Source organism: Schistocerca serialis, chromosome 7 (assembly GCF_023864345.2).
Source record: "Schistocerca serialis cubense isolate TAMUIC-IGC-003099 chromosome 7, iqSchSeri2.2, whole genome shotgun sequence".
Taxonomy (NCBI): Eukaryota; Metazoa; Arthropoda; class Insecta; order Orthoptera; family Acrididae; genus Schistocerca; species Schistocerca serialis.
The window spans coordinates 226,224,342-226,243,955 of NC_064644.1; the positions used below are offsets into that span (position 1 = coordinate 226,224,342).

Here is a 19,614-nt window from a genome sequence, read left to right on the forward strand (position 1 = left end):
TGCCTCGGTGTAGGTCAGGCGGTCAGGGTCTTATATTCCATTATCTTCCTTTCTTTCTGGAATATCCTACAGTCCGGTAAGCAGGGGGAATGGTGTTCTCCACAGTTAACACAGACAGGAGGTTGGGCACATGGAGTATTGGGATGAGAAGGACGTCCACAATCTCGACACGTGATGCCGGAAGTACAGCGGGGTGACATGTGCCCGAACTTCCAGCATTTAAAAGACCACATCGAAGGAGGGATATATGGCTTCACATCACAAAGGCAAACCATCATCTTAACCTTTTCGGGTAAGACATCACCCTCGAAGGCCAAGATGAAGGCACAGGTGGCTACCTGATTATCCCTTGGACCCCGATGGACGCGTCGGACGAAGTGATCACCTCGTTGTACTAGGTTGGCGTGTAGTTCATCATAGGACTGCAGAAGAAGATCCCTGTGGAATATAATACCCTGGACCATGTTGAGACTCTTATGGGGCGTGATGCTAACTGAAACATCCCCCAACTTGTCACAAGCGAGCAACCTCCGTGACTGGGCAGAGGATGCTGTTTTGATGAGCACTGAACCAGAGCGCATTTTTGGCAAGCCCTCCACCTCCCCGAACTTGTCCTCTAAATGCTCCACAAAAAACTGGGGCTTGGTCGACATAAATGATTCAGCCTTCAACGCGCGTACACACGAGGTACCGGGGTGAATAATCTCCACTGCCTTCTTTAGCCATACATTCCTCCCATGGAGTGGCCAGGGAGGGAAATGATCTTGGTTCGTATTTCTTGCTGTTGAGGTTAGACCTCAATCGCTTAGAGACTGCTGGTGGAGGCCCACCAGCGAGAGATGATGTACCACACTTCATTGCGGTTCAACCGTCCTGATGCCACCCACTCTGACCAGGGGCTCTCCCCACAGGCGCCACCCAGCCACAGCAAAGACCACCTGGCAGGATGGCCTTAGCCGGGAGTCCCGATGCCCCAGAGGGATAGGCATCTACTCATCGGCATATGTGGGGAGGTAGCCGCTCAGGCATCAGCAGTGCGATCCCTGTGTAGTCAGGGGGCTACCACCAAGAGGGTACATGACGACCCCACCACAATGGACTGGCTACCGTGCTGGTTGTCGGGTGTCGAATATCCATTAATAAAGGGAGCAAAGATGGAAGTGCACAATGGAGGGAATGTAGGCTACCCGGAACACACTACAGCCGATGTGGCCGGAAGCTCAGTGTAAGTCCAACTCCATGACAATAACGAATATGCCAGATCTTAGGGCAAGATGGATATAGAATGCACCACGTAAGGCATCCTTCCCCAAATGGTACGCACTAACGGAAAATTTTGAAATGGAGTAGTCAAATCCCTTAGGGGACCATTACATTAAAGGCCGAAACAGTTGAGACTCCTTTTAGTCGCCTCTTACGACAGGCAGGAATACTGCGGGCCTATTCTTACCCCCAAACCCGCAGGGGGACCTGTAGTAGAGATGACACCAGTTGCATGAATCTTTGATGAAAAGTTGTGACATGGAGACTGTGGCATCTTTTGTGTTTATTACAGTATGAGAGGTTTTTATTAAAAAAGGGGTTGTTGCGCTTTGGTAGATTTGAATACCGTGAAAGAAAGCTAGCTTTTAGGAACGTCTCAGAAGTCTTTCCTCAATTCAAAAAATTAAATCATTTTTAACATATACGTAAGAGCCACAAAATGATCCCAGACCACTCAATGTCAAGAAAATATTATATATTATTCCTGAGGATATGTATCTTTGATACAGCAAGTCATATTCCAAAAATAAAAACTCTATGACAAAGTTATATAGCTTACTAAATTAATAGCAGAAATACCTGTAAAATTTGTAGCTAGCTGAAAGATACAAGTAGCTTAACACACGGTGCAGATATTTTCGTTGACCGTGTGCTTTCTTTCGATCCCCCTGGCTCCGACCACTAAACACACTGATAACTGGCTCCGTTGTCTAGCACGTGTCATGTGTACCTTCCCTGTGCCCAGCCTGTGGTACAACACCAACAATATCCATTTGTCGACAATTTACAATCACTACCAAACTTTGAGTACTGGTCTGAATTAAGGCACTTCAAGTGCTTTTGGATTAGGCATTATGCAAACTGAGCATATAGGATTTTCTCTTTCACTGTATTCTATCAAATAAACATTTAAAATGACTGCTATGCAAAAACGACCAACACTCTGCATATGTGCCTCTATAACGTCAGTTTTCAACCTCATTGTGGCCATGAAGTTCAGCAAGAGCTGAAGTCTGAGTTGATTTATCAATGAGGCACAGTGGAGTGGCCAAAGAGCTGCATGCAGCTCCCGAGCTGCTATTTACTGACCACTGTCCCAGCTCTGCCGCAATCATTGCACAGCTTTTTATAGTGGTATGAATACCAACCAGCTGCCCACCAGGATGAATGGCCACTGCCAAACCGTGGCCAAGAGCAAAGTAGACCATCCTATGGCACAACGTGCAGCTGAACACAGCATACTTGATTTCAACAGCTGCTTCACTATCCGAGCCATCTGGATCCTTTCCTCCACCACCAGCTTTTCTTAACTGTGCAGGTGGAAGCTATCCTTACAACACAGTCTCTGCTCTCGTAATTATCCCAGCCTCAACCTACAGTAACATACTGTCCCCACACCCTTCACCCAACAGTTTCCAACCCCCTCTGTTCTATTATCTCATCCCCATTCTCATGATCCGCCCTGTCTATTTGCCACCCTCTTCCAATGCACCCCCCAGTCTTTCCCTGCTTCTCTCCTTTTATCCCACCTCCCTGCTTCACGCCCTCCTGATACTGTGCCTGTTGGAATTCTAGTCCCTGCAAACTCCACCAGAAGCGTTCGTCTCTCTCCCCAACCACACACCACTATTCCATCCCCTTACCCATCCCCCAGATTGGTGCTTGCATCCCACATGATATTTGATTTGACTTTTTATTGGTCCAGTTTTATCATATAGCACAAATTGTACAATTGATATTGGACAGGTCAAAGATAAGTTACAATAATACATAGTATTAGCAATTAAAATTAGGTACCTACTACAATTAATTTTGTTACTTATTCAGAAATTCTCTGACAGAATACAAACAGTGCTTTACTAGAAATTCCTTTAGTTTAGCTTTAAATATTGGATGAGTAGTATTTTTTATTTCCTCTGGTATCTTATCGTGTAGTACTACACCAATGTTAATTATGCTCCTCTGATAGGTGGTTGTTCTGTGATATTTTTGATGTATATTTGATTCCCTTCTGGTACTATAGTTGTCTACACTTTTGTTCTGTAGCAGCTTGCCTGTTTTCAGGAGGTAGTCCCTAGTGAACAAGATAGTTTCACAAATGAATAAACTTGGAACATTTAGGACACCAAGCTCAGTAAAATGGGATTTACAGGACTCCATCTTTTTAAGGCCACAAATTATTCTTAAAGCTCTTTTTTGCATTCTAAAAACCTTTACACTGTGAGTTGAGTATCCCCAGAAAATGATCCCATATCTGATTAGTGAGTGGAACTGTGCATAGTATGCCTGCAGCACTGTTGTTTTGCTTGTTGTAGCCTTCAAAATTCTTAGGCCATAACACACAGATGATAGTTTTCTACACAAGTTATTTATATGTGTGTCCCATAGTTGCATGCCAGCCCGAGATGCTGGAGTTGGTGGTTGTGTGTGCCTCAGGTGTGCTTGCTTGTGTGTATGAATGGTGCGTGTTTCTCTTTTGCTGATGAAAACTGTGGCCAAAAGCTTTATGTAAGTGTCTTTTAATTGTGCCTGTCTGCAACTTAACATGTTTTCTTTACAGTAAGAATTTAAAATTTGTGACCTATAAAACTAAATTAAATTAATTTTCAATGTTTGGTTAAAAACACAAAACTCCCTGAGATCTTACAAAATTCCTTAAATTTCTTGAGATTTCCCTGTCTCTCCCCCCCCCTCCCAATGTGAAATGTAATTCCCTGTGAATTAAAGGTTTTCCAGAAGAATCACCATCCTGAAAACAGACCCCATGGTAAAACATGGTATTGACACTGGCAATCATCCATCATTCAACACTCATACAGAGTGTCAACAACTGAATGACAGATAATGTGGGAGAAAGTGGAGAAGATGGCTGCAAGATGACATTACTGAACCTCAAGAGAGTCCTTGATTCTCTCCGATGGCCCTTGTGATGAAGAAGGAGGATGGTACATGACATTTCTGCATTGATTACCGATGACTAAATGAAATCTTGAAGAAAGATCTCTCTCCATTGCTGCGCAATGATGACAGCTGAGACTGCCTGAAAGGAGAAAATTATTTCTCGACTATGGGCATGCATACAGTCTATTAGCAAATCCAGGATAATGAATCTCAGCAGCAAAAGACCGCCTTCAAAACTCCTGATGGCCTGTATGATTCATGCCATTTGAACTATGTAATACTCCACTCACCTTCACAAGTATGATAGACTGCTTCAACACTTTAAATGGATGATGTGTCTTTGCTACATGGATGACAGTGCCAATTTCTGAAGACATTTGAAGGGCATCTAAGCTGCTTCACAGCTGTGTTGAAGTTTAGACAACAGATGTCAGCCTGAATCTAAAAAAGTAACTCTTTACTTCACAAGAAATGAACATCTTGGGGCATCCATTCCAATTCACAGAAAAAAAAGCAGTCAGACTTTGTAACTCCTCAGCACATCTTTGATGTAATGAGCTGTCGTGGAATGTGCTCATACTACCAGCAATTCATAAAGGACTTCTAAATTAAGGCATTTCCTCTGCAACAATTACTGCAGCGATATGTAAAATCTTCCTGGAACGGGATGCAAGACAGGTCTATACACATCCTTTAGGAGGTACTAACATCTTCTCCAGTTCTAGCATTCTATGATGAGGAAGCCAAAACAGAACTTCACACAGACAGTAGCAGTTATGGGGTAGGTGCAGTTCTAGCGGAAATTCATGAAGGTACTGAAATGTTGATAAATTATGCTTCCAGAGTATTTTCCAAGTACTACTCTACAACCAAGAAAGAGTGTCTTGAAGCTGTTTGGCTTATAATAAGTTACGGCCATATTCATTTGGCAAACTATTCACTGTTGTGACAGACTACCATTCTCTATGTTGATTGGTTAACCAAAAGGATGTGTTGGGTCAACTGGTGGGATAGACACAGAGGCTTCAGGACTATGACATCACAGTGATATAAAATAGCAGACACAAACACATGGATGCTGACTGCCTTCCAAGCAAATCATACAGCATTGTGGATGAAATCTCAGTCATCGCTGCATTAACAGGGTGTATATGACCCGGGACAACCAGGAGATCCGGGAAAAACCCGGGAATTTTTTCATCCGGGAAAAACCCGGGAATTGTTTAGAATTCCGAGAATTGTCCATTGTTTTAGTTTTCAGTTAAATTTTTGTGAGTTTGACTGGTAAGAACAAATACTCTAACAAAGGATGTTACTGTATCCTGCTAGTGCAGAATAATTCTGCAGCAACAAAACATGAACACGAGAAAAAAAAACTAAAATAAAACTTAAGTTGCCAAGGAAATGCGCCATATACAACAAGAAAGCAGTGCTCATACAAGCGTCTGCCAACAGCAAAGTGTGTCAAAGGCTTTAGGAAGACTGCAATGCTTCATATCAACAAACTGCCTCCGATGAGCGTGACGTGATAACTGTTTAACTATATAGGACGGTAGTATCTGTTCCCGAAAGAACAGTTACCGTGGATGACCATGCAGCTTTGCTAGAAATGAAATGATAATTAAATGGACACCCTAGCTGCAAACAGGCGTTGATGTACTTCATTGGGGACATGTTGAAAATGTGTGCCCCGACCGGGACTCGAACCCGGGATCTCCTGCTTACATGGCAGACGCTCTATCCATCTGAGCCACCGTGGGCACAGAGGATAGCGCGTCTGCAGGGACTTATCCCTTGCACGCTCCCCGTGAGATCCACATTCCCAACATGTCCACACCACTACATTCGTAGTGCGGCTAATAGATGTTTGCCCATCATACTCATTACTCGTGGGAGATTAATCTACCAAGTCCCGTACGAGTTCGGGCATAGCGTGTGCGTTCGCACAAGAAGGTCAATGGCCGGGAAGCCATATTTTAACTATATATGACGGTAGTATCTGTTCCCGAAAGAACAGTTACCGTGATGACCATGCAGCTTTGCTATTAGGCACACTACGAATGTAGTGGTGTGGACATGTTGGGAATGTGAATCTCACGGGGAGCGTGCAAGGGATAAGTCCCTGCAGACGCGCTATCCTCTGTGCCCACGGTGGCTCAGATGGATAGAGCGTCTGCCATGTAAGCAGGAGATCCCGGGTTCAAGTCCCAGTCAGGGCACACATTTTCAACATGTCCCCAATGAAGTACATCAACGCCTGTTTGCAGCTAGGGTGTCCATTTAATTACCATTTCATTTCTAGCAAAGCTGCATGGTCATCCACGGTAACTGTTCTTTCGGGAACAGATACTACCGTCATATATAGTTAAAATATGGCTTCCCGGCCACTGACCTTCTTGTGCGAACGCACACACTATGCCCGAACTCGTACGGGACTTGGTAGATTAATCTGCCACGAGTAATGAGTATGATGGGCAAACATCTATTAGGCGCACTACGAATGTAGTGGTGTGGACATGTTGGGAATGTGGATCTCACGGGGAGCGTGCAAGGGATAAGTCCCTGCAGACGCGCTATCCTCTGTGCCCACGGTGGCTCAGATAGATAGAGTGTCTGCCATGTAAGCAGGAGATCCCGGGTTCAAGGCCCGGTCGGGGCACACATTTTCAACATGTCCCCAATGAAGTACATCAACGCCTGTTTGCAGCTAGAATGACCATTTAATTATCATTTCATAACTGTTTAAATTAGATTCGTTTGAGCAGTTGCAGGCAGGCTCTTGCGCACGCGCAGTTGAATCGCGTATGAGTAGTATCTTCTAGCGCTTCTGGTTACAGAAGTTGGGCTGGGCGCCACTACTTAATATTGCCCCGGTTCGGAAATATTGTAGATCCGGGGCTAATGCACAGAGCAGTCTGAGTTGTGGTGGGGAGGTGGGTCGTCTCCACGTGACCTGTGTTTACGTTCAGTGATTTTGTTGTTTCCTCTTCGTATGCTGCTCTCACGTTAAATGAGAACAAACCAGATTTTTGTGTATTTTGTTAAAATACGTTCGCATAGTTACGGATGGCCAAAATATGTTATTAGTTTCAGATATTATCTCCACCTTTCTGACAGTCAAGCATTAATTGCCTTGCGGAACAATGAAGTTATTCTTGCTGGTTTGCTAAAGAGATTTGGCTTTCAGTAATTATTTCTGCTGAGGCAGTCAATTTATTTGAAACGAAGTATTTAATTTCACACTATTGGCTAGTTTCAACTGTTCGCTGCATTTCAAGTGCACGTATGGCATTATGCCATAATAAAGAACCAAATATGAGATAGTAAGGTACCGGTACTCCAAGAAAATTTACATATGAGTGTGCATTTTAAGCCGAATTATGCATTTTTGTATGGTTCCCGAAATTCCGATGCTTTTGAAGTTTCCTCTGATGTCTTGTTTATTTTATGACATAATGTAAAATCTTTTAATGTTTTACACGTACAAACGTATATATGGGCTTCCTGCGTCATCGTAGCTGCGCAAGCGCGGTGGCGTCTGTTATCTGGCGCTCTCTTGCAACTGCTGAAATGAAGCTATTTCTAACAGGTTGCGGCAAAATATTGCGAATGGTGGTTTGAAAAGCGTTACATTCAAAGCAAATTTACTTTGGCGCAAGATGAACTATGTGCGAGAATGTACGATGAATTTCTTAAATCACAAAGCGTTTGACTCTGATTTAAAAATCAACTCTTTGAGGACGACCATTTAGAAGAATTTTGAGCCCAGAAGATCAGAAATTTACGTTGTTATCAAAAATTTTACTGGCACATTTGTGTGATGTATCTTAAAGTGTAACACGCGCAAAAAAGATCAACATTATATGTGGAAGCTTAACTTTTCTTCCAGCTTATTAATCTTCGAGACCAGTATTATATGTGAATGCTACGTATATTAATTTAAACCATGAACTTTTCTTATTTGTGTGTTCGCACTACTTAAGAGTGATCTTGATATTGGCTGACTATATCACATGCCCTACGCTGTCATCAGCTGGCGAGATCACGTGACATGAGCTATGACTGGCTTACAGAAGCCAATCATAATCTCGGACTGAGCGAGGTGGCGCAGTGGTTAGACACTGGACTCGCATTCGGGAGGACGATGGCTCGATCCCGCGTCCGACCATCCTGATTTAAGTTTTCCGTGATTTCCCTAAATTGCTCCAGGAAAATGCCAGGATGGTTCCTTTCAAAGGGCACGGCCAACTTCCTTCCAGGTCCTTCCCTAATCCGATGAGACCGATGACCTCACTGTCTGGTCTCCTTTCCCAAAACAACCAACCAACCATAATCTCGATTTCAATGCTTCAGAAAGCGACATGCGTTGTTTGGCGGAATTCAAATTTATACCTTCGTAATTCGAAAATATGCAGCGTACATCTTGCTGTACATCAAAGGTCTTTCAAAACGTGTCCTCCCCCCCCCCCCCCTCCGAGTCTCTTTTTCTAAAGTGCCAGGAAATTCTACATCAGTACATAAAACCATAAACGTTCAAAGGATTGACGAGTTTTACAGTGCTGAGGAAGAGTATACTGTCACTTAACACGGAAAAAGTGCATTTTCACCTGGGAGAAAGTGTATTTTTAACCAGGAAATCCAGGAATTTGTTTTTCCTTGTCCACGTATACACCCTGATTAAATGACACTGCTGCTTTACAGGAGGGAGATCTAGTACTACTGAAAAACACAGATGCCTTGAAGGAGGAGGGACCGAACAAAGGAGAATTCCAATTAATAAACAGAGAATTGTATAAGAGGAACTATGGTCCAGTGCGGCAGAAATGGTTGCTCATCATCCTAGCTCATCTATGGCCAGCTATCCTGAAGTATTTCCACAATGCTCTAACATCTGGTCACCCAGAATTCTTGAGACTCTGGACAGGATCTGTCACAGGCTATACTGGCCAGTTCTCTACCAAGCTATTAGACACACTACACGAGTCACTATAAGAACGATGGCAACATAGGAACATGCCACAATTACCTCTGGAGCATCTAGTACTAATCTCACCATCAGCAGCACCATTCCATCAAACTGGCATCAGCCTCTTGAGGATTTTCCCAGAGCCGACAAAAGGGAATCAATAGATAGTAGTTTGCACTGACTATCTCAGTCGCTATGCAGTCAACAAAGCTGCACCAACTGCCAAAGCTCTCGAAATTGCAAGTTCCTTGAAGAAAACATTATTTTTAAGTACGGAGACACTGTGTGGTGATCTCTGATCATGGAAAAGTTTTCCAATAAAAACTAATGTAATTTGACATTGCGACATCATCCACAGGATGGCAACTGCCTTCCTTCCATAGATGATGGCCTAACAGAATGCTTTAGTAAGACAAAGGCCAATACCCACTTGACATGTGTTGATTTCAAACAGAGAGATTGAGATACAATGCTGCCCATCATGACATTCACATACATTACAGTGAAACAAGACACTAACAGGCTTGGCAGTGTTCTTTCTGCCACAAGGCCAAAATGACAATGGGTACACTGTCTCCATTTCAACCACATGGTACTCTGGGTAACTACGTGACACACCTCATCACCAGGACCAAAGGAGGAAGGCAGCTGGCTCACATACAGACACTATGCACACAGAAGAAAGATCGAGAACACTATAACATCAAACACCAGCCAGTGAAATACAGCCCGGACAACTTAGAATGGGTTTTTATGCCTTTGTCGAAAAAGGGACAGTCAGAAAAGTTGCTAAAGTGATATTTTGGGCTGTACCATAACCATATCACTTGTTGGACATCACATATGAAGTCAAGGATTATGACCTCTCATCAAAAAGATATGCCATACAGAAGACAAATGTCAAGATCTAAATATAAGGTGCTGTAGTTGGTCCCAGAAAGAACTACTGAAACAGTGGGTCACTGGTTTTACAGGAGATGAAGCACTGCCACACTTCTGATTTCAATGTGACGATATTATCTAGGGAAGTATGGTAACTTCTCAATCCAAATATGACAGCAAGATTCCATAATGTTAGGTAGCACTTTAAAAGGTGGTTTACACATTTTCTGTGAGAGTAATGTTGCATTATTCATGGGAGTTTAGACAAACATCTCACAGTTTCACGCTGGAGTCAATGATTACTGTGCTCCATGAATTTGGCCATGGGTCCATATTCCATTAAAAGTTTTAAGGATGACTCTTCCCTGGGAACTTAATTGTGGATGCATGTCACAGTGGATGTTACTAAGCCCTGTTATTGTGTGTCACACAGTCCCATGATCAGACCAATGTCTGTTGACCTTGAGCATGTATAGCTGTTTTATTGCTATGTACACCTGTCATTTTATTCAGTTACTGTAGCTCATATGTGAAATAAATTTCATTCATTTATAATGAATAATTCACAAAGCTGCAATCTTCACAAATACAGGTACATAAAAGAATAAAAACATATAAGTTTCTATAATCTCTGTGTATTTCACAGTGGACATCATTATTAGTCATAGGAAATTCAATTTAAACACAACGTAGAATCTAAAATATTAAAAAAAAAAACAATAATGCCAAAACATTGAACTAGCATTATAAAAACAAAAAATACAAATTCACTTACACCTTCCTTATAGACGATGTGGTACCCAATGTTTTTCCTCCCATTTAGTATCTCTGAGCTGAGAGCATAGCTGAGAAACTGTTGGGCTTCTGCATCTGACATGTACAGTGTAAGACTAATAGGACCTGAAAAATAAACAATGTGCTGTTTTCTCTAACTCTGACTTTTTATACATCTGATCTGTAGGAAAAGTGTAATACAGGAATAAATTTTCTACACTCACCAACACAAATACCTAAAATGACAAACAAAAAACCCAATACTTTATATAGAGTAAATGGTATCTGGATTTTTGTAAGAAGTACAACCTTAAACAATGCAAAATTCAGGATAGAATATAACGATATCATGAAAAGAAAGTTGCTACTCACCGTATAGTGGAGATGCTGAGTCGCAGATAGGCACAACAAAAATACTGTCACAAATCAAGCTTTCGGACAGTAAAGCATTCATCAGAAATAGACAAGACGCGCACAGACACACACTCATGCAAACACAACTCACACACACAACTGCAATCTCAGGCAACTGAAGCCGCACTATCAGATGGCAGTGTGGCTTCAGCTGCCTGTGACTGCAGTCATGTGAGTGGGTTGCAATCTGCGACTCAGCATCTCCACTATAAAGTGAGTGGCAACTTTCTTTTTCATAATATGTCACAAACTTAAATCTTTCTACAGTAAATTTACAATTCTCCAATGCCCTGAATAATCCTGTTTAGTTTTCACCCTGTTCTAAAAGAATGTAAAAATGCGCAATCATTGCCAGTATTCTTATAAACCATATATTTCTAAAGACCATTTATTCACGATGAAATAAAATGTAACCTGGACTGCTGGAATGTGACAAAATCAATACATCCTGTTTTCCAATGGCATCACAATTCAAAAATATGTTTCCCTTACAACAGTGAGAATCCTATAGTATGCTACTTAAAAAGATAATGAGTTGTGTACAAGGTTCATTGCCTTTTTTTCACAATTAAACAATTATCTGCTAAGGGCTCATGAGACAGATTAAACAAATTCAAGTACCATCACAATAAATCTGGATTGTAAAGAATGTATTCTAGAGGTTTCTAGGCAGTGTATTATATCACAAGTTTAGGCAATGATACATGGCATTACAAATCAACTAGATCATCATCTATTAAATTATTTGTCAACATCCATTGTTCACATTTATTAATTGTAGGCATTATTTGATCATTTGCTTTCTATATTAATAAAAATATATTACATAATAGAACATACATGAATTTAGAGTATTTTCTCTGAGGGAACTTTGAAGGTTAAGGCATGTTTCAGTACTGACAGTTTATTTTTTTGCCGGTGTCTCATGCTCTCTCATTCAAATCTATAGGGGGTAGTGTGCAATGTGGCAGAAAAGATCTTCTTCCAGCATCCCCAAAACACAATTATAAAACTAAATCTCATTTGAAAATTTCTATCTGAGTACTTTTTTTCCAAGGACAGGATAACAGGTCATTTGAAAGTGTGGCAGGCAGAGAATGCCTTTTCGTTGCTATCTGCAGCTGCAAATGATCACAAGGCAGCACAAGTCATTTGCCCTACCTCAGGTGATGTCTCTCGGCTATCGAGGTCTTCATATTCACAGGGGGCGGGGGGAGGGGGGGGGGGGGAATTATTAGTTGTTGGGAAGTCCAGTGTTATGATAAGTGTGTGATGGAGGTCCTTATGGATTAAAGGTGGTGAAGAAGAGGAGAAGAAATCCAGCATGCACTCTTATGTTCATACCAAGAAGAGGAAGGGGCAGGCGAGGGTGGGATAGAGGTGAGAGTCATCCCAGACTCTTTGGGATGACACGAAGAATACAGGGTGCATGCAACTGCAGGTGGGTGGCTTACCATTGGTACCAATGATGTATGTCACTTCACATCAGAAGAGATTAACTCTGGTTTCCAGTATCTACCTGAACTAGTACAATCAGCTAGTCTTACTTGCATGATGAAGATGGAGTTCACAATGCCACTCTGGTCCGAGCCACTGCAGATGGCGGTCTTGTGTGCATGAGATACATGCTTGCCTGTGCAGCAGCACCATCATTTAAGATAGGAAAAAGTTAGATTCCGTGCAATATTTCTGAGCACACAAGTTACAGCCAGGCGCAGGTCTGTTGACAGTAAGTTACGCTTACCAGTTTGCGAAGTACAATGGAGGCCACAGGGCCGTAGAACCGCTGAAAAGACTAAACACAGAGGTTTGCATGGCGCAAGTGTATAAATAGATGCCAGTTTTCTAACAAGGGGGATTCAAGTGTGGCAGCTGTCCTGGATGGTGGGGCATGTCACACCACCAGCTACACGCAGCAGCAGATGTGGCGCCAGCATTCCAGTCCACGGCGGGTCGCTGGTTCAACCCTCTGAGGCCAATAAGGGGTCCGTAGCCAGCCAGCGGCAGATCACTCAATGGCACGCTACTGCTGGCAGTCTCGTTGGCTCCCAACACATGCCGTAGGCATCCCGGGGTGAGGGCTGCAGATTTAGCTGTCGGATCGCATGCACTTGTTGTCGCCCACGATCTTAACCATGACAGCAAAGAAGCACGCATTTGGACGCCCTGCGGCTCCCAGGGAGCAGTACTGTGGCAACGGGGACTAAGGCCGCCGAGTCAGCTGCCGGTGCATCCTGACTTCATCAAAATTCCGCGGCTGTACATGGCCGGCACGCCACAGCACATTGCACAGGTCACTGAAGTAGCCCTTCTGTGCCAAGCTGTTTTGCAAACAGCAAAGTGGTGTCCTCGGCATTGCGAGACCCTGTGATGTAGACAGAGAGGAACGCGGCACTGTAGCTGGGAATAATAAAACACTCGAAGATCACGGCCAAGTTTTAATACGGTGCATCCTGACAGTTTCCATCCACGTCCAACATTCCTCCACCGCACGCCGACATCTACATTTGGCAGTGACGGCTACATTTGGTATCAGAATAGCGAGCGTCGTCTGTACAGTATGACGTTCGAGCCCACCGCCTGCATTACAGTCACAAAATGTGGTGAGTGTTGACCAATTTTTCTTTTTGTGTGTTGGGCGTTTTCTTTCTTTGAATTGTCAGAGTAAATGTACGTGTATTTGGGGCAGTAAGATTTTTTTTTTTCTTTCGTGGCATTTAATTACTATTGTATTGGGTTGAGTATGATGTTTTATTTATCTCCTCCTAAAACATAAGATGAGATACTGAGCTGTAAGAAGTCAGTTTATTTTTGTAGTTAAATGTTTTGTTTCTGTGGGATTTTATAGGTTGAAATGGGACTAACTGGGAATAAAAGCAACACAATGGCAGAGTCAAGAACACAAGGTGTGTCGGAACCAGAAGGGGTACGGATTTTGATGGAAAAGGTAGCACAATTAACAGTGGACAATACGCAGTTGAAAAGTGTATTAACATGTAGGAGTGAATAGGAAACCTCATCTGATCAGTCATTGTTGCCTGGGGTGCCACAGCAGGAGACTGATCCAGCTGCCGCAAGTTCGATTATTCCGTTTTCTGGCAACTGGCAAAGCATCTGTGGATGTGCGTTCGTTTGTGGAGGACTTGGAAACTTCAGCTGTGAGGAATGGTTGGTCTGACGAACAGTTATTACATGTAGCCAAGATTAGATTAACGAGTGAAGCGAAGACGTATGTAAGGTGTTCTCAGGCCTTGAGGAAGGCAGGGCAGTTCAAGCAGTTGAAGGGGGGGCTTTTCCAGAGGCACAAGAAACAGAATAGCATTTGGTTCTTTAGGGAGAGGTTGAGTACAATGAGGAAGAGACAGGGTGAGACGGTCGAGAAATTTGCGGACAGAATAAGAGAAATTAACGAGTATACATACGAGTTCGGTCAGAGCGATGAAGCAAATGGTGTTATGTTGCAGGAGGCCGAGCAAAGGGCACTTGATGTATTTTTGAGAGGGTTACCGGCGCATATGGCACGGAAAGTGTACGAAGGGACTCTAAAGATTTTTATTCGGTCGTTCAGCTGGCAATCCAATGTGAGAAAATAGACGTGGCAACGGGGGGTATTGGATAGACAAGCAGTGTTTACAGAGGGAATAAAATGTTACGAGTGTGTTTGTATGGGACGTGTGCAGGGGCAATGCACCCAGTTACCGAGGAATAGAGGAAGGGGTGGAAATCAAGGGCGTAGAGGATGGAGAAGTGGAGTTAGTAGAGGTGGACAATTGTTAAATGGCAGAGGGGGCCCAAGACCCACCTAAGGGAGCTCCCGTTTTATTTCAGTGCTACAAATATGTATGCAGAAGTGGAATGTTCAGTGGTAGGATCCATAGGAACTAAAAAGTTCAAGATTTTGTTGGACACAGGAGTGCAAGTGTCAGTGGCTACTAAGAGTTTAATGGGACAAAGGAAGTTAGACCCACCACATTATAGGTTGAGTGGAATGAGGGATAAGGAGGTTACACCTTTGGGGTCAGTGACAGTTGACTATCTCATAGGGGACGTCCAATTTGATGCATGCTTGGAAGTAGTATCACGGGTAAGTGAGGACATGATTCTAGGAGAAGATTTCTTGCATCAACATCATGCCAAAATTGACCTTGGACAACAAACTGTGGAACTTGGTGGAATGCTATTTCAACTAGGGGAAACTGTTGTCGATGCAGAGCTGTCGCGAGGGGCGTTCAAAGTAATGAGTAAACCAACTGAACTGTGTACATTAGCATTAAGGCTTAATTAGAATGAGTGCGTGTCTAGTGGCACCAAGACGTCACTTTTGGTACGTGTAGAGTCAAATCTACCTGTGGGTAAGGTATGTGTTATTGAACCATTTGAGGATAATAAAATTTTGGATCCATTAGGTTGTTTTGTGAAAGGTAGTATTGTACGCATGCAAGAGGGAAACGACGGGTGAGTAGTCCCTGTGAACGTGGATAATTTTATCGCTGTACATGCGAATTAGGGAAAAAAAGTTTTAGTAGCCAATTTGGATGTAACAGATGGCGAGGACTGGTGTTCGAGAGGTAGGTGTAGCAATCAACCACTAACTGCCCATAGAAATGCATTACGTAACAAAGTTAAGCATTTGAAAGGAGAAGAAAAAGAGCATATGGAAGAATTGTTGTGGGAATTTCAGTATTTTTTTTTCCGCAAGGGCCGTTACCAGCAACTGCATCAGCTTAACATCAGATACCGACAGGGAACTAAGCACCTGTTTACCATAAACCATACAGAATACTGAGGCATTATCAGCTGATTGTGGAGGATTTCATTGATCAGCAACGTGCAGACGATATTATAGAGCATAGTAATAGTTGCTAGGGAGCGGGCGTTGTTGTTGTGCCTAAAAAATCTATGGACAGAACTAAGAAATAGAGGTTCTGTTGTGACTAGCAATACCTCAATAATATGACAGTAATGGACACATACTCCATTCCAAACATATCGGAGACTTTTCCCGTATTTTTCTACAATGGATTTGACAAGTCGTTATCAGGTGACTCCAGAGGATCATCCAAAAACTGCTTTCTCTACTCCTGGAGGTCATTACCAGTACATCAGGATGCCATTCAGTTTGAAAAATGCTCCCACAACATTTCAGAGATTGCTAGACAGTGTGTTGAGGAGTATGAAACCACGGCAGTGTCTTTTGTATTTGGATAACATTATAGTGTTTTCAAGTAGTATGGATCAGCATAGACAGCAGTTAAGGGAAGTCTTTATGAGGTTAAGAGCAGCTCCTTTGACACTGAGCCTGGAGAAGTGTCATTTTGCATTGGAAGGAGTGAAATATTTAGGTCATATCATCAGTAAAGACAGGGTGCAAACAGATCCGAGGTTGGTACAGGCTGTAAGGGATTTTCAGGAGCCGAAAACAGTTAAGGAAGCGCAATCATTTGTCGGAATTTGCAATTTCTATCGAAAGTTCATGAAGGGTTTTGCAGATTTAGCACAGCCATTGACGCAATTGTTATGGAACGGTGTGAAATTTGAGTGGACAGAGGAGTATCAGGAAGCATTTGAAAAACTGAAAGAAGTGTTAACATCAAGTCCGGTTCTTGTGTTTCCAGATTTTGAAAAAGAATTTATTCTAGCATGTGATGCATTGAATCAAGCATTAGGGTGTGTTCTTAGGCAGGAAATTAATGGGAAAAAACATCTTGTAGCCTACGCATCTAGGCAGGGCAGTTGAATGCAGCAGAGAGGAATTACTCAACAACAGAGAGGGAGATGCTAAGTGTAATCTAAGGAATCACATATTTTAAATGTTATATATATGGGAGAATATTTTGGGTAGTGACAGATCATGCTGGTTGTTTGGGTTGAAGGATCCGTCCACGAGACTCGTTAGGTGGGCTGTGAGGCTTAGTGAATTTGACTACAAGGTGGTGCACAAGCCTGGGAAGAAGCATGGTAATGCAGATGCACTGAGTAGAAAGGTGGCGAAAATAGATGAAACTGAGAGATGAGGTTTTAAAAGAAACACATGATTAAGTGCTATCTGGTCATGGTGGGAGTAGAGCGACGAATAGGAGAGTGGCAGAGAGATACTGGTGGAGGGTTAGGAACGTAGATGTGGATCAGTATGTCAAGAATTGTATACCATGTGTGCACAGAGCAGATTTTAGTCTGAAACAGTTGCAGCTACATCGATTGCTGGAATCGACATGTCCATTTTCTATGTTGGGAATTGATGTCTTAGGACCTTTCAGTCGAACACCATCGGGGAAAAGATTCGTTCTGACAATAATACACCATTTATCGAGGTATATGGAGATGGTGGCTATGCCAAATCAACAGGCAGCAATGGTCGCACAAGCGTTAATAAAGAACTGGATTTTTAAGTTTGGTGTACCGGAGACAATAATTACTAAGGGACTAACATAACGTCGGATTTAATGAAGGAACTGTGTAAATTGTTGAATGTAGAGAAGTTGAGGACGAGCGTGTTGCATCCACAGGTGAATGGAAGGACAGAATGGTGGGTACACAGAACAATCGGGAAGATGCTGAGTTTTTATGTGCTTTCTCATCACAGTCAGAGAGATGAGTATTTGATGCATATTGTATGCACATACAATACGAAAGTCCACACGTCAATTCGTGAGGACAATTTGGGATGTTTGGGAATGGGTACAAAAGGTGAATACAAAGGCTTTGGAAAGGCAGGAAGATGCAGTGAAGTGGAAAGGAAGTTTACCGCAGTATGGAGTAGGGCAATGGGTAATGCTGTCCAAGCCCTATATGCCAAAAGGGAAAATGAAGAAGTTTGTCATGAGGTATCAAGGGCCATACCGAGTAGTTGAAACCACATCTCCCGTTAATGTTAAGCTTCAGCTGCCAACTAGAACAACGATAATACACATTGGGCGGTTGCGGCCATTTAAAGGTTGTCCGGATGTGATTCCAGGCATGTCACAGGAAGGGAAGAGGAAGAAAGAGAGAGTGGAGAGAGGTGTTAAGGGCAGGGAAAACCAGGAAGATAGAGTGCAGCATGCTGTACTGTATGCTTTGCAATCCCGAAAGTAGTAGAGTATTTGCAGTTTTTTGTTTTCTTGTTATGTATCATTGGGTTTGCGTACATTAATTAGACATTGTATTTTCATACGTTGTATGTGTTTTCGAGTATTGTGGGCCTGCGAGGGACAGCAGTCTTTTTGAAGATGCAGTGATGGCGATCCCTGTCCTCAGGTCACTGAAAAGGGGAGCATTGAACACGTTTGTAGAAGTAAAACCTGAGGAAGTATTGCTGATCTCGGCAGTTAACAGCCGGTACGCCAGGATGACAAGGGAGTAATTACGAAGCTGCCATACAGTACGTCCAGCCAGGGTGATAAGCACCAATCCGGACACATGCACGGTGCAGTTAGTTTTAGCCAAGAGGGAAAAAATAGACTGTCCAAGGGACATCATGGAGCCAAAATTGAGCTTGCAACATGTCAGAATGCATTGGATCTTCTCCACCTATGAAAAATTAATAGTAGTAGCACGCTGTTTTGCGCAGGAGGTATTTTCTGAAGCAAAATGTATAGAGCTCGAGGAGAGCAGAATGTTAATAAATGGAACTGCGTTTAACATAATAGGACCAACCTTCCATCTGCCAGCGTCAATTTCAGGAGTCACACAACTGAATGTTACATAGCCACAGCTGTACTAGCCAGAAGCACCTTTAGAGTTTTTGCCAAGGCAGAATCTGACCTTGTTAAATCAAACTCTGGAGTCAGTTCTGTTGGAATCCATTAACCAGTTCATTTCAGAACAAGAGGGTCACATACCAGCCGAGCAGCTTGTGCAGCATGTCGCTCAATATAGGGAAAGGCAACAACAAGCAACTATTGTTCTGAGCACCTCTGTGCCAAGTGCCATCACAGCCTCAACTCTGTTGTGTGTTGTTTTCATTCTGATCAGGTGGACAGCCAGTTCCAAGAGGGAACCAACAGTAGTTCAAATCCCAGTGGATTGGATACCGAGGGCGTAAGACGGGTAGGTATGGGTTTGATTGAGCATTAAGTGGAGTGGTCATCCTGTAAGGAATTTTTATGTTTTGTCTCATGTCATGTATTTTAAGAGGACTAGACCACATCTAAGTTTTCTAATAGTAGTAGTAAATATGTCATAAGTACGTGTCAACCCAAACAAGTTTAAGAGTAGTTAGAGGTCAACCCGGGGAATGGGTCTTTCCGAAGGGGGGAATAATGTAGCAGTACCACCATTTAAGATAGGAAAAAGTTAGATTCAGTGCAATATTTCTGAGCACACAAGTTACAGCCAGACGCGGGCCTGTTGACAGTAAATTATGCTTACCAGCAGTTGTGAAGTAGAATGGAGGCCACAGGGCCACAGAACCGCCGAAAAGAGTAAACGCAGAG

At 42.9% G+C, this 19,614-nt stretch overlaps 1 protein-coding gene and 1 non-coding gene across 2 annotated transcripts in view; both read right to left on the reverse strand.

Annotated features, from left to right (window-relative positions):
* LOC126412214 (xylosyl- and glucuronyltransferase LARGE1-like) overlaps positions 1-19,614 on the reverse strand; it is a 180,327-nt gene that overhangs the window by 87,410 nt on the left and 73,303 nt on the right. The window contains exon 10 of the mRNA XM_050081699.1: positions 10,788-10,912. Coding sequence (XP_049937656.1) covers positions 10,788-10,912 — 125 coding nt within the window. The remainder of the gene's footprint in view (positions 1-10,787; positions 10,913-19,614) is intronic.
* On the reverse strand, positions 5,851-5,925 carry Trnat-ugu (transfer RNA threonine (anticodon UGU)). Its single transcript has one exon. It is a non-coding gene; the product is annotated as a tRNA-Thr (tRNA).